General features: G+C 52.2%; 4 protein-coding genes across 4 annotated transcripts; 3 read left to right on the top strand and 1 right to left on the bottom strand.

Annotated features, from left to right (window-relative positions):
• Nucleotides 1–125: 125 nt before the first annotated feature.
• HRG_08848 (uncharacterized protein) lies at nt 126–1,751 on the top strand (the record flags this gene model as incomplete). The annotated part of the gene is made up of 4 exons (XM_044867319.1): nt 126–983; nt 1,080–1,191; nt 1,480–1,591; nt 1,718–1,751. The coding sequence occupies 4 exons, from the start codon at nt 126–128 to the stop codon at nt 1,749–1,751; spliced, it is 1,116 nt and encodes a 371-aa protein (XP_044717340.1).
• Nucleotides 1,752–6,776: 5,025 nt separating this feature from the next.
• Nucleotides 6,777–9,457, bottom strand: HRG_08847 (MULE transposase domain-containing protein; the record flags this gene model as incomplete). The annotated part of the gene is made up of 6 exons (XM_044867318.1): nt 6,777–7,026; nt 7,078–7,300; nt 7,357–7,383; nt 7,931–8,984; nt 9,074–9,102; nt 9,202–9,457. 6 exons carry the CDS (start codon nt 9,455–9,457, stop codon nt 6,777–6,779), a joined length of 1,839 nt encoding a protein of 612 aa, XP_044717339.1.
• Nucleotides 9,458–11,921: 2,464 nt separating this feature from the next.
• On the top strand, nt 11,922–12,531 carry HRG_08846 (reverse transcriptase (RNA-dependent DNA polymerase) domain-containing protein; the record flags this gene model as incomplete). The annotated part of the gene is made up of 2 exons (XM_044867317.1): nt 11,922–12,179; nt 12,241–12,531. The coding sequence occupies 2 exons, from the start codon at nt 11,922–11,924 to the stop codon at nt 12,529–12,531; spliced, it is 549 nt and encodes a 182-aa protein (XP_044717338.1).
• A 341-nt stretch (nt 12,532–12,872) lies between these two features.
• Nucleotides 12,873–13,361, top strand: HRG_08845 (uncharacterized protein; the record flags this gene model as incomplete). Its single annotated transcript, XM_044867316.1, has 1 exon — nt 12,873–13,361. One exon carries the CDS (start codon nt 12,873–12,875, stop codon nt 13,359–13,361), a length of 489 nt encoding a protein of 162 aa, XP_044717337.1.
• Nucleotides 13,362–14,689: the final 1,328 nt, after the last annotated feature.

The raw sequence follows: 14,689 nt of genomic DNA, 5'->3' as shown, positions 1-14,689 counted from the left end.
CCACTCAAGATTAATGCTTGCTGCCCATCTCGTAATGCAATAGTTATGAGCCCGGTTTGCACAACTGGGTGATTATATTATTTTCACGGTATCGCTTCCACTTCGCATCATCACGCGACGACAAGATGGCTCAATCATCTGATCACGAGAGCTCTTCCAAGGTCATCATTCTCAACGGACCTTGTGACTGGAAACAATGGATTTCCGTCATCCAGAAATTCGCCACATCTCATAACATCTGGGAGTTTGTGGACCCTGCGAATGACGACAAATCAACCATTGTAAGGCCATCAGAGCCTACACACATCCAGGTGAACGCCCAAGCATCTGATCTTGGTGCTCTAACCTCAGAAGAATTCCGTCGATTGGAATATCTTCACACATCATACCGATCTAGGCTCCAAACCTATCGGGACAACACGAAGGCCCTCGCCAGCCTTCAAGAACACATCGTCAAGCATATCGGCAATTACTACAGCACAATTGCTGACGAACATGACGTTGCCAAGCAACTATCTCTCCTCCAAGCCAGAGTCGCACCGACTGACTGGGCCCTTGAGAGAGAAGTCTTGGAACGTTACCGAGCCGTTCTTCGAGCTCCTGACAGGTCCGAGATTGAGACCTGGGTCACGAAGTGGCAGAAGACCCTCACCGAAGCTAAGAAACTAGGGCTCCCTGACACACAGGGTCTCCGCCCTACTCAAGACTTTCTTCAGGCAGTCTCATCCATCAACGAACCATTCACTGACTACTGGATCAACAAAATGGAGGATGAAGCTGTCACCGGAAAACCCGACTGGAAGGACCACTTCCCAGACGGCATTAAAATCTCTGAGATCTTCGAACGCGCCCACCGCATTAAGAATGCCGGTTCCAAGGGCAACAATGATAAAGGCGGAGCATTTCCAGTTGGCTTCCAAGGCCGTGACAAAGATGGGAAGCAGAAGCCTACTTCAGACGATGAGAAGAAGGAAAACCGTTGCGTTTGTGGTAACAAATTTCACTCAATCAATAAATGTTTCTACCTCGACAAAACGATCAGACCAGAAGGATGGGTCCCTCATGAACCCGCCCTCAAGAAGATCAGAGATAAGCTTGAGTCCAACATTGATTTGAAACGCAAAGTTGATACCATCTTGGACCGCACTGGCACTCTCCTGGAGTCGGACAAGAAGGAAGAACCCCTCAAAGGTGCAGCATTTGCAGGACTTCCGATGGAAGAAGCATCTGATCACGAGCCTGCCCCTACGCCGGATTCATTCCCTACTCCACTCACTCATTGCACGAGCTTTTCAACTTTAAAGGCTCCATATCCTCTTCGAGACTCATTTATCCTGGATTCCGGATCCGATACGCACATCTGCAATAACGAATCCCGGTTTTCCAACTACGTTCCCCTTGATCAACCAGAAGAACTTTTCGCAGGCGACTCACAGCTATGTATTCTTGGTTACGGCACTGTAATGCTACGTATCACAGGTGGGCTATTTCAGCTCAACAACGTGGCATACATCCCGAACTTCCATACCAACGTTGCCTCGCTCGACCTCTTCATTCAAAGGGATACAATTGGGATCCTGCTTCAGGAAAGGTATTCAAGCAAGATGACGGTACAATCATATGCATCACAAAGCGTGTGCATCGTCAGCCCGTTCTTGAGTACAATGAACTCCCAAAATCATCATTTGCAGCCTCTTCAAGCCCGCGCACATTGCAGTCAGCAGAAGCCAGCCTTTGGCACAAGCGACTAGGCCACTTGAACGCTGATGCACTTCAACACGCTGTTGAAAACACTCTCGGATGCAAGATCAAAGGCCCATTGCAATTTGACTGCGAAGCTTGCTCCCTAGGCAAAGCAAAACGGCTTGTTTCGAGACGGAAACCACAGACGAAGGCGCCGCGACCCTTCTGGAGAATCTACATAGATATCTTCAGTCATCACCCTTCCTTCAACGGGAAGAGAGCCGCCCTTTTGGTCACAGACGATTTTACAGGCATGATTTTCGTCTATCCTCTCAACGACACCACGCAAGAGTCTCTCATGGGTGCTCTCAAAGCATTCGCCGCCTTCATTTTTCGTCAATGGAAGCTACAAGTCTGCATCGTCCACAGGGACAACGATCCTGGGCTACAGACAGCCTACGATGAATGGATCACACACGAAGGCATCAAGGATGAGCCTTCTGCTCCCTACACACCCGCACAGAATGGATCAGCTGAACGATCTGGGGGGGTAATATCCACCAAGTCTCGCACTATGCAAATAGGAGCGAATCTTCCCCATGATTTGTGGCCAGAAACTTGGAACGCCGCAGCCTTCCTTCACAACAGATCGCCCCAGCAATCCTCTGACTGGAAAACCCCGTTCGAGAAGCTTCATCAATGGCTCCTTGACGAAAAGAAGGATAAGTCCCTGCACATAGAAATGGGCACCCCCCTGTTTTGGGCACCCAAGATGGGTGCCCAACCTAAACGGCTGCGTCAACTTCAACAGCAAATTTCACCGCGGAAACGCATCCAATCTGCTAAAAAATTGACGCATGTGTCTTCAAGCCACTACTGATGAAATATACAGAGTCTGACATTCACAGCGCCCTTGAGGCAATCGCCAATGGCGGATCCGCCAAGAAGGCTGCTCGCGATTGGGGCGTCCCGAGGGCAACTCTTTACAATCGCATGCATGGTCACGAATGCAGAAAGGATGCATTTTCTGCTCTTCAGAGGCTTTCTCAGACACAGGAAAAGCAACTTACCGAATGGATTCTCATTCAGGACGCCTTGGGCCTTCCTCCCACTCACTCGCAGATCAGGCAGTTCGCGCAGCGCATGCTCGCCGTCAAAGGAGACCACACACCGCTCGGAAAACACTGGATGCAAGCATTTTTAAGACGAAATCCTGCAGTTCGGACCCAGAAGTGCCATCACAGAGACTCTGCGCGTGTCAACGGCGCTTCTACCGAGGTAATTCGGCCTTGGTTCAACAATTTCTTCCTTCCGAGATTCTGGCTATTAAGCCGGAGAACAGGTACAACATGGATGAAGCAGGCATCATGGAAGGACTTGGGGAGAATGGCCTGGTCGTTGGCAGTGCTGAAAAACGATCTGTACAAAAGAAGACGCCTGGTTCTCGGGTCTGGACGTCGTTCATCGAGTGCGTGTCCGCTGCCGGCACCTTCCTCCCTCCACTCGTCATTTTCAAGGGCAAATCGGTCCAGCAACAGTGGTTCCCAGAAGATCTCAGTACTTTTAGTGACTGGCAATTCACTGCGACAAAGAACGGCTGGACTTCGGACCAAACTGCGGTGGAGTGGCTCGAAAAGGTGTTCATTCCAAGAACCCAGCCACCCGACCCTTCGGAGCGAAGACTGCTAGTATTGGACGGCCACGGAAGTCACGAGACGGTTGACTTCATGTATCTATGCTACCAGCATCAGATTCACCTTCTTTTCTTACCTCCCATACCTCTCATGTGTTGCAACCGCTCGATTTGTCTGTCTTCTCCGCTCTTAAGCACTACTACCGCAAACAGGTCGGATTTCTCAGCCTCCTGACCGATTCAAGCCCAGTCGGCAAGCAAAACTTTCTTTCCTGCTACCAGAAAGCACGCGAGCAAGCGCTCACTGTGTCAAACATCAAGGGTGGCTGGAAAGCGACGGGTTTGTGGCCGGTGTCGATGGCGAAGCCACTTTTGAGCCCTCTTCTGCTGGAGAACAGCAACAGACGCAAAAGAACGCGAAAAATGTGGCCAATGCATTCAATAGCCACTTACCCACCAGTGACTGGCAATCAGACACATCCCAGATTGCGTGGTCGACCCCGAGGCGCTCGCAAGATCTGAAGGTTCAGGTAGTTCAATTCAACCAGCTAGACGACGACGTGCCCACGAAGAGATTGCTGTTCAGGAAGATCAGAAAGGGTTTGACGAGAAGGATGGCCTTTAGCAAAAGCTCAATTGCAGATTCAGGCACTGGAAACACAATTGGCGGCCGTCAAGCCGAAAAAAAGGAAGAGGGTGGTCACGAGCCCGAATTCGAGGTTCGCCAATATTGAGGCAATACGACGGGCGCAGGAGGAGGTGAACGCAGCTGAGAATGAAGAATCTGATGAAACCGAAGCTGAGGTTTCAGAAATAGGTGACGATTGTATCGTAGTGCACGGTGGTGGGCAGTGAGAAGGGATTGAATTAATGGTGTTGAAAATGGTCGTGATTTTTTTGGGGTGCCCAAAACAGGGGGGTGCCCATTTCTATGTGCAGGGACTTACAGGATACCTTCAGGGTCACATCAAGCCAGACACCACCTTCCTCAAAGCATATGGTTGTAAAGCCTATCCTTTGACAGTTCAGGCTCTAAACAACACCCAGAAGAAGGATCTTAAGACCTCTCCTCACGCCGAAGTCGGCTACCTTGTCGGCTACGATTCTACTAACATCTTCCGCATTTGGATTCCTTCCCGAGATGAAATCAGACGAGTTCGTGATGTCAAATTCACTGAGGACTCTTTCTACGACCCGGACCTATCAGAACCATCTGATCAGGAGCATTCACGTCTAGAAGTTCAACTTCCAGCTCATATTGAAGACGAATCTGACTACGAGGAAATCAGCGAAAATATCACTCAGACCCCTGAATCGGCTACTGAAGTTCAGCCCGATGACACCATCGTGGTTCAAACCAATGAACCATTTGATCATGAGAACACGGATCAAAATCCCTATCCATCTCCTGCTCCCACGAGAGATTCTCCACCAGATTCTCTTCAACTCACACCACTAAGTCGGCAGCCAGCAGCCGCAGCGCCGCAACCTCGCAGGTCACAAAGACCCCCACAACCTCGAAAGCACGGAGCATTCTCAGCTCTCACAACAGGACGCTTTCACAGCAGCTTCTTTCTCGGCAGAGAAGAAAAGCTTCATCAAAGATCCCTTCCTCCTGAACCCAAGACCTGGAGAGACCTCAAGAATCATCCCTTTGGACCACAGTTCAAAGAAGCCGGAAACGTCGAATGGAGATCCCTCCAACAGAGAAGAACGTTCACACCAATTCCAAAGGCCGAAGCCGTAGGCCGTGTTATACCCCTGACCTGGGTGTTTAAATATAAGTTCAACAAGCACGGGTTCCTCATCAAATTCAAAGCCCGAATCTGCGTCCGCGGAGACTTGCAATTGCTAGGAGACAAAGACACCTATGCAGCAACCCTTGCAGGCCGCTCCTTTCGCATTCTGATGGCTATCACAACCAAATTTGACCTCGAGACTAGGCAACTCGACGCGGTCAACGCATTCACAAACAGCCTCCTTGATAAGGATGAAGTCATCTTCGTCCGGTTCCCCGACGGCTTCATGCGAATCGGATGGGTACTTAGACTCAACAGAGCTTTGTACGGGTTACGAAGGTCCCCTCTTCTTTGGCAGAAAGATCTCACAGCAGCCTTTGAAGACCTCGGACTAACCCAATGCCCTGACGAACCTTGTATCTTCCAGAACGACTGGCTCACTGTCTTCTTCTTCGTTGATGACATAGTCTTCCTCTACTGGAAAGCAAATACAGCTGCAGCAGATCAGCTAGCAGCAGCCCTTCGAGCCAAGTTCGCCATGACGGACCAAGGAGAGCTCAATGGTTCCTGGGAATTCGCGTCCTTCGCGATAGGCCTAATAGGAAGCTATGGCTCTGCCAAGATTCCTACATCGAGAAGATCGTTCAGAAATACGGTCTCAGACAGCTCGATGAAGTCAAAGGCGTCCCTTTCCCCACAAATGAGTTACAGCCTAACTCACTCAAGGCTTCTGATGACGAAATTCAGCTCTACCAAGGCAAAGTCGGCTCTGTGAATTACGCATCAGTGATCACTCGCCCGGACATAGCTAAGGCAGCTTCAAAACTGTCAGAATTCCTCCTCAACCCCTCGGAACACCATTCCAAGGCGGTAGACCATTTGATTGAGTATCTCTACGCCACGAGGTATCTCGCAATTGAGTTCTCAGACTCAATAGAGCCCATTTCAATTTCGGATCCCGCACCCGCAGGCATATCCGCCCCAACATCATCCCTCGAAACCCACTACACAAGTGATTTCGAAATCGCGTCTGATGCAGCCTTTGCGGACGACAAACAAACCAGAAAGTCATCCCAAGGATGCATTCTCACCCTTTTCGGCGGGCCAATCATCTGGAAAGCAGGCAAACAGGATACCGTCACAACGTCATCCACTGAAGCCGAGCTCCTCGCCCTCACTCACACTGTTAAGGAAACAATTGCAACCATGCGCCTCTTCATGCAGCTTTCATTGAAGCTCGACGGCCAGCCAATGATTCAGTGTGATAACCTTCAGACAATCCGTCTTGTATCCCAAGACATTCCACGGCTCCGTACAGCACTCAAGCATGTTGATATTCATTCCTGCTGGGCTAGGCAAGCCTATCAACGGAAGCATTATGACATCAAATACACTCCAACAGCTCTCATGCTTGCTGACGGTCTCACCAAGCCGCTTCCAGGCCAGAAGTTTAAAAACTTCGTCAAACGCCTCAACCTCGTCGACATCTCTTCGATTCTTGAACTATCAGATCAGGGTGGTTTTCCATACATGGAAAGGGGGAGCCAATAGGCTCACGGTACCCGCGAATCTAATATTTCGCGGGCACCGCGAAAATGACTAATCACAGTCCGTTGTCTGCGTAAAGCCATGATGCGGGTAGTCTGTCGGCACTGTGCTCGTCGTATGTGTGAGTCTACTGTCTACTAGAACTAAAGAGCTGCTAATATCAGTAGAGCCAACTACGGCTCGACGAAAATACAATCATCTGCCTCAACATGTGCAGAATACAGCGTTTCCTGCTCTCGGCTGTCCTTTTCTACCTGTCGCCAAATGTCGGCCACGCCCTTCCGTGTGTTGGCTAACGGATTGTCTCCCATCTCCTTCATGATCTGGGCTTCAACACGCTGATCTTCTGCATGGCTCCAGTCAAGGTATGCCATCATTTCTTCTTTCGTCCATGCTCTCAACCCCGTTGTAGTGGCGCAATGCCTGGACATTTGTTTGTAGTCCATACACCATTCATAGCTTTGCTTGTCATACCTAGCTGGAAGCCTCATTGCCTTGCGGTATTGTTGGTTTGTCTTGATGCTGCCGGCCGGCTGCGCTGCATACCATGCGCTTCTTGCAGCGGTATAACTTTTGTGTATAGCTTCTGGTGAATCATATTTCGGCGGCGGTGGGGCTGGCAAGTCAGGTGAGATAGGTGGTGGCGATACCAGCAGCTCAGTGGCATCGCGGGGCGGACCCGGTACGGGCCCGGAATCTTGGTCACCGGAAAGGTCGTGGCAACTGAACCTATTTCGGCGTGAAAGGACTGACCCGACTGGGCAGGAGGATGGTCTGGAGCTGTAGTGGGCAGAATTGTAAGGGTTCCTGCGACACTCCCAAATCCGTCGCCAGGGACGCATCAGTTGGCGGCTCAGTTGCAAGCTCTGGCTCCTGTGCGTCCAAAGCGGCTTGCACGTACTGGGATGACGGTACGATCTCCGATGGTGACACCGATCGTGAATGCATCGACGACGTAGTCTCTTGAAGCAGCTCTCCAAAGCGCAGCGGGCAGGCTTTCGCGGTCATCCTATGACCAACCGTATGGCACCTGCTGCATGTGGGTGGCGCTTTACGAGCCTCCTCGATACTCTCAAATGCACTGGGTTCTCTCCGAGTGCTCTGCTTGGGAATAGCCGAACTTGCTAAGGTCGACTCGATTCGCTGGCGCGGCTCTAGCAGCGGCCGGGAGTTCCATCCCGCTGCAGGTGCCAGTGCGTATGGAAGTGCTCAAGTAAGAGTACTTGTCCTTGCTCTTGCAAAGATTTTAGAGTGTGAAGGCAAGGCAGCCCGTGGGACTTGGTGAAAGCCCCCGTGCAAGTTGGCGGTGGGGGAGGATCTCTCCTACCAAGCATCTTCCGCTGCTCCTCCACCTTTCTCAGCGCTTCATGGGAGACCCAACCGCGCACTGAAGCGTATAAGGGCCCAGAGAGCTCAATTGGGACCCGAATCTGCTGTCGGGCTTGATTCGATCTCAAGTCTGACAGTTGATTGAGTAACGCGTGCTTCATCGCCCTCCAAGCCTCGAAAAGATTTAGCGTGGACTTTTTGAGATGGGCCTTCAACAATGCATGTATGCCCTCCACGCGCGACGTGACTGTATTTCCAAAATGAGCATGTTGATCAACCCAAGCCTTAACAAGCTTTTCCTTATACCCTTCAAGCCAGAAAGTTTTGATGTATCCAACTTGTTTGAGGTGGTTGGGTAGGTACTTCTTCTCGAATTGCGTAGCTCGGTCCTTGAATGCTTCTTCGTTTGGTGCAGCCATGATCGAGTGCCAGAATTGGTAGAACTCAGACCAGCCGTTGCTCTCTGACGTATCAATTGTCTCTGCGTTTGTGGACTCCGGTTGGTCCTGGCGGACGAAGGCTGGCCGGCAATAGCGGAGGACGGCCTTGTTGGCATGCCACAGACAGAGTAGTGAGCAAGAAGTGGGAAAGGAAATGGCAACGGCGTTCATACAGGCGATGCAGCGGTCTGTTAGGACGACAGAGGGTAAGCGGGCGCTATGGTGTTCGTACAGTGACCTCAGGCGATCCAACGCCCACACGAAGTCAGCTTCGGTCTCCCCACCAAGGAATGCAAATGCTATGCAAAATGATCGCTGACAAGCATCTACTCCTATCATGTCGAGGAGCGGCATGCCGTGTTTGTTCGTCTTGTACGTGCAATCTAGCAACAAGACATCTGGGTATGCCTGGAGATACGTCAAGGACTCTGGATGAGCGAACAGGACTGCGGTCACTCGGCCGTCTTGGCCGGGTTGGATCCGACTCCAAAACCCCTCCTGGTCGAGCTGACTGGCCAAAGCGTGAATTGAACTTTGCCCTTCGCATACATCTCTCTTGGTAGCTGCAATTCCATTGTAAATGTCTTGTTGTGTGGCAAGAGAATCGCAGTTCTGTCGTATATAGGTCCGAATATCTTTTGGGACAATGCCGGCATTAGAAAGGCGCGATAACTTTTCAATATCTTTCTCCGTCAACCTACGATGAGCAGGATGAGCAGAAGGGTGGCGACTGGGCGCGTGATTATGCAGGAAAATCGTTTGTCTGGGCGGTGTCGCACAGCCCAAGATTGCCTGTCGGCTGATTCTTTGGCCAAAATCGAAAACTCACAGCCCGTCCCTCGGGTTGTTGTCTTTCGCTGACGTTCTATCGACGGATTTGGGGTCGACAAGACCGGTCGCACGCGAAGGTCACTGTCTGTCTGCCACCCTTGGCTCTGGTGGACTTTCCGTTGTGAAGGCATAGCCCGCGTCGCAGCCCAAGCGTTGATCGAAATGAGGAGGTCATCGCGAGAGTCGTAGTCAAGTTCCGGTGGAAGACAGTCTTCGGCAAACGGTGCAGTCGGCCCGAGAGAAGGCGGACCCATTTAACGGTCGCTACAGCATGTTTAAGCGGACGGGTGCTTTTGCTGAGGCGCGTTGTCGACCGTCAATAACACGCGCGGTCACCGGGCTCGCGTTCCCCTGCGACATCTGCTTAGTCATTGTCACGGTGCCCGCGAAATATTAACGTAATCCACCCCCTTCCCGGTCAGACCCCCTACTCGGTCAGAAAAAGTCTCCACGCGGCGACCCACACTTATGGCAAGACAAACCGAGCACTATGACGGCAACGGGAGACCAATCGGTTCCACGCGAAGAACGGGTCCTGCTCGCCGTCAGGGCCTATCAGCAGGGCCAATTCAAAAGTACCCGCAAGGCTGCGGCCGCATACGACGTCCCTCAATCGACAGTATCTGATCGACTGCGCGGTGTCATTCGCCGACGCGACGCTCAGATGAACAACCTGAAGTTGACGGCGACGGAAGAGACTGCCCTGGTACAATGGATCTTGTCGATGGACGAGCGAGGGATGCCGCCGACAGTGGCTTACACTCGTCGGATGGCCAACTTATTGCTTTCCGAGCGAGGCAAAGATCCTGTCGGGAAAACTGGGTGCGGAAGTTTGTTGGCCGCCACGGCGAAATCAAGGCAAAGTACTCTCGCCGATACGACTACCAACGAGCCAAATGCGAAGACCCCCAAAAGATCCAAGGATGGTACGATCGAGTCGCGGCGACGAAACAGAAATGGGGATTCTTGACGAGGATGTCTATAACTTTGATGAGACGGGGTTTCAAATGGAGTCGCTGCAACGGCGAGAGTCCTTACCCGGTCTGACCGGCGAGGTCGGGCAGTACTCACGCAGCCTGGAAATCGAGAATGGGTTACTGTGATCGAGTCTATCAACTGCCAAGGTTGGGCTTTACCGGCGAAGGTTATCTTCCAGGGCAAGTTACACCAAGCAAGCTGGTACGAATCAGGAGTGCCCGATGACTGGCATATCGCCGTTAGTGAGAATGGCTGGACTTCCGACGACCTTGCTTTGAATTGGTTAAAGGAAGTCTTTGATCCGAATACACGGCGCCGTACGGTTGGTACGCATCGACTTCTTATTCTCGACGGGCACGGCAGTCACGTCACGCCGGAATTTGACAAGTACTGTACGGCCAATTCCATCGTAGTACTCCAAATGCCTGCACATTCCTCACATCTCTTGCAGCCTCTTGATGTCGGGTGCTTTTCGCCGTTGAAAACCATATACGGCCGAAAGGTTAAGAGAAAATGCTCGCTGGGATCCATCATATCGACAAGCAGGACTTCCTTCCCATGTACTTAGACGCTCGCCGACAAGCACTTTCGCCGTCGAATATCCGAAGCGGATTTATGGCAACAGGCCTTTTTCCGTTTGACCCAAACAGAGTATTATCGCGGTTACAAGTTCAGGTTGACAAAGTCGGTAACGATCACGGCGACAAGAATACTCCAAGTCCCAACAAGAGCCTGGAAGCAGCCAAGACTCCGCATAACGTCAACCAGCTTACCACTCACGCCGAAAGGCTTCTTCAACGCCGGCCACAAAATACAGACTCGCCAGTTTCACAAGCTATCAACCAGCTTATCAAAGGATGTCAAATGGCCATGCACAGCGCCGCCCTCCTTGCCGACGAAAACCGGCAACTTCGGTCAGAAAACCAGCGGCGAAAGCAGAGAAAGAACAGCGCCGTGAATACATTGGCGACGGCGGTACTCTATCGGTTGCAGAGGGCACGGTTAGGATAAAGCAACGGAGAGAAGAAGAAGAAGAGCGGGTTAAGCGACGGAGAGTGGAAGAAGAGGAGAGGACTAAGCGCCGGCGAGAGAAGGACGAGGCGGGCCAAGCGACGACAAGAAGGAGAAGAGCGGGCCGAGCGACGGCGACAAGAGAACGAGGAATGGTTCAAGCTACGGCGAGAAAGGAAGAGGAGCGGGTCAAGAAACAGAGAGCAAAGGAAGATGAGCGGGCCAAGCGACGGCGGGAAGAAGGAGCGGGACCAACGACTTATAGAAGAGCTGAGTGTCCCAAGACAGCGTGCACCACCACGGTGTAGTAAGTGCAGGTCTTTTGAACACACTGCCCGTACGTGTAATAGATAGTCCTAATCGAGTTACTTGTCTCTTGGAGTAAATATGTCGTGGTATTGTGCTCCGTTTGTCTCGCGTAAGGTGCGGGTCTAGTCGGTGGGGAATTTTTGACCGAGTAGGGGGTCTGACCGGGAAGGGGGTGGATTACGTTAGATTCGCGGGTACCGTGAGCCTATTGGCTCCCCCCCTGCGACATCTGCTTAGTCATTGTCACGGTGCCCGCGAAATATTAGATTCGCGGGTACCGTGAGCCTATTGGCCGAGCGGATTTCCTTTGCGGTGGAAACGTTTGGGCTGTTGCCAACTAACCACTTTGGAGCCAGGAAGAGGCGTTCCGCGGAGCAGGCTCTCGTGCTCCTGCAAGAGAAAATCTACAAAGCATGGCGAATGGGCAAGGTGCTTAGTCTTGTGAACTTCGACGTCAAGGGTGCTTATAACGGAGTGTTCAGGATAGGCTTCTACAACGGCTCGCAGCGAGGGTTTGCCCGCGAGCTGGTCAGGTGGGTAGACGCATTCTGCTCTGAGCGGACGGCCAGCATCACGGTCAATGGACACTGTACCGCACAGCAAGAGCTCCCACAAGCAGGTCTTCCCCAGGGATCGCCGCTTTCGCCGATTCTCTTTCTTTTCTTCAACGCAGACCTAGTGCAGACCAAAATCAGCACCTCCGGAGGATCAATCGCATTCGTGGACGATTACTCGGCAGGTCACAGGCTCGACTGCAGAGTCGAACCGGGACGGAATCCAGTCCATCATCGACCGTGCCCTAGAGTGGGAAAAGCGGAGCGGGGCGACGTTCGAGGGCGACAAGACGACCATCATTCACTTTACACGAATGGCCGAGCGCTCTAGCTCAAGTCCATTTGTTATCAAAGGAAGAACGATCTGGCCACAGGAAAACGCCAAGGTGCTGGGGTGGTCATGGATGCAAAACTACGATATAAGGAGCATATGGCACGAGCGGCATCGAAGGGACTGGAAACCGCGATGCAGCTGAAAAGACTGCGTGGATTGTCGCCCCGGGTGGCCAGGCAGTTGTTCACGGCTGCGGTTGCGCCTGCTATGGATTATGCCTCCACTGTCTGGGCTCATGCATGCGGAGTGAGGAGGGCTACTGGTTGAATCGAGCACAGATGGTAGGGGCGCAGGCGGTGACCGAGCGTTCCGTACCGTGTCGACGGCAGTCGCGGAAGCAGAGGCAAGCATTCGGCCGGTGGTAAATCGGCACACTCAAGCAGCGGCGAGGTTTTGGATCAGCGTTCGTACTCTCCGAGGGCGCATCCTCTCGCCCGGCTGGGCATCAGAGTGTGCCGAAGATTCACGTCCCCACTGCAAACGATGGCTCAAGAGCATGGAGAGTCAGCAGGTCAAAGATTGGAAGTCATCAGAGAATACGCGGTGGCCCCGTGGGAAGACCGCATTCGTGTTCTCTGTGACCTCGATGATGACCAGGCAGCTGAGTTGGTTGCGAAAGCGCAAGGCATTGTCGTCGCGACGAGCTCATCCGAAAGGCGAGGCGTAGTCGGCATGGGAGGCTGTGTTCGAGATACGAGAGTCAACAACGAGCAAGAAGCACTGGCGAGCTATTCCATCACTCTGGGGCCGCGAGAAGATCAAAACCCATATGTCGCGGAGCTGGAGGCGATTGCCACGGCTCTGCGATGTATGCCAGCGCGACTCGAGCAAAGAGAGCTAGTCTTTGTCACAAGCAACAGATCGGCCATGCAGGCGATTGGCCAACCGCGCCAGCAGTCGGGCCAATACATCATCAAGAAATTTACAAGCATGTCAGGCTCTTCCGGCAACGGGGTGTTTCGATTCGTATGATATGGGCCCCGGCAGAGCTGAAGGGTTTGCGTTGGGGCAAAAGCAAAGGCAGCAGCGCGGAAAGCGACACGCGAGGGCGCATCCAGGAGAACTCGCCATTTCAAGCCCGCTCGACAAGAACAAGACTAGTGCTCTCTGGACTGCAACAGCAAAGACTGGAAATTCCTGCGAGTGGGAAGATACTCGAAAAGAATTGACACGGCGTTACCAGGCAGACATACGCGAACGATCTACGACTCACTTAGTGGGAAAGAAGCGAGTACTTGCGCAACTTCGCACAGGCAAATCGAGACTCAATAGTTACCTTCATGGAATACAGGCGGCAGAAAGCGACCTATGTGGCTGTGGTCAAGCAATCGAGACAGTGGAGCACTTCCTCTTTCGATGTAAGGCATGGATCTCTGAAAGAAAGCATGATGAAATGCAATCGAACCAAGATGGAAATCTGTCTTTCTTCCTAGGAGGAAGTCGATGTCCGATGGCGACAAATGGAAGCCGAACCTACCAGCAGTACGCGCTACGATCAAATTCGCGATGGCAACCGGGAGACTAGACACGGACCAACGATGACAGTACTGGCAAACCAGAGTGCACAGTACTAGCACCATACAGCCTCTCATTGACAGACCGGGCTTCAGCTGCTGAGAATAGGATGCTGAACACTTGGAGAAATGGGCCTTCAAGCAGGCCTGTCAACGGCGAAATTGGAGGCTGAAATGTACGGATAGGAGCAAAATGTGGGGCTTCTGGGTGTTGCAGTCGAAAGTGGAGGATCTGTAAATAGCTGAGTGTCGCGGCCCTCTAGGGTTGGTCCCTCCGGGCGGAATAAATTGCATTGCATTGCATTGGCTCCCTACCCCACTGCGTCATGCAACGCACTAGGTCATGCAACAATTTTCAACACCTGACGCGTCTTCTTCAAATTGACGCGATATGGACCACAACACTCGTATTGCAGAGGCAATTATAGAACTGCAATCCCAAGATCGCCCTAAATATGCAGAGACCGCGAGGAAATACAATATCGACAAATCCACGCTGTGGCGCCGCTTCAAAGGCAAAACAGCCTCAAATCACGACGCGAACTCTTACTCGCGACAGAAACTCACCAGCGCGCAGGAGGAGATTCTTATTGGGCACGTCAATAAGCTGACCAACCGTGGTATCCCGCCTACCCCTCAGATGTTGAAGAATATCGCCGAGGAAATCGCAGGGACAAAGCTTGGTGTCAACTGGGTGAGCCGCTTCCGCAAGCGACACCATGACCGTCTTTCGAGCTTGTATTTGCGCACCATAGATCATCAGCGGAAGGCTGCTGATAATTCAGG

The sequence above is a fragment of the Hirsutella rhossiliensis genome (genome assembly GCF_020360975.1).
Source record: "Hirsutella rhossiliensis strain HR02 chromosome Unknown scaffold00011, whole genome shotgun sequence".
Lineage (NCBI taxonomy): Eukaryota > Fungi > Ascomycota > Sordariomycetes > Hypocreales > Ophiocordycipitaceae > Hirsutella > Hirsutella rhossiliensis.
Note: the sequence above shows the minus strand (reverse complement) of the source record. Positions and strands in the feature narration are given on the sequence as shown.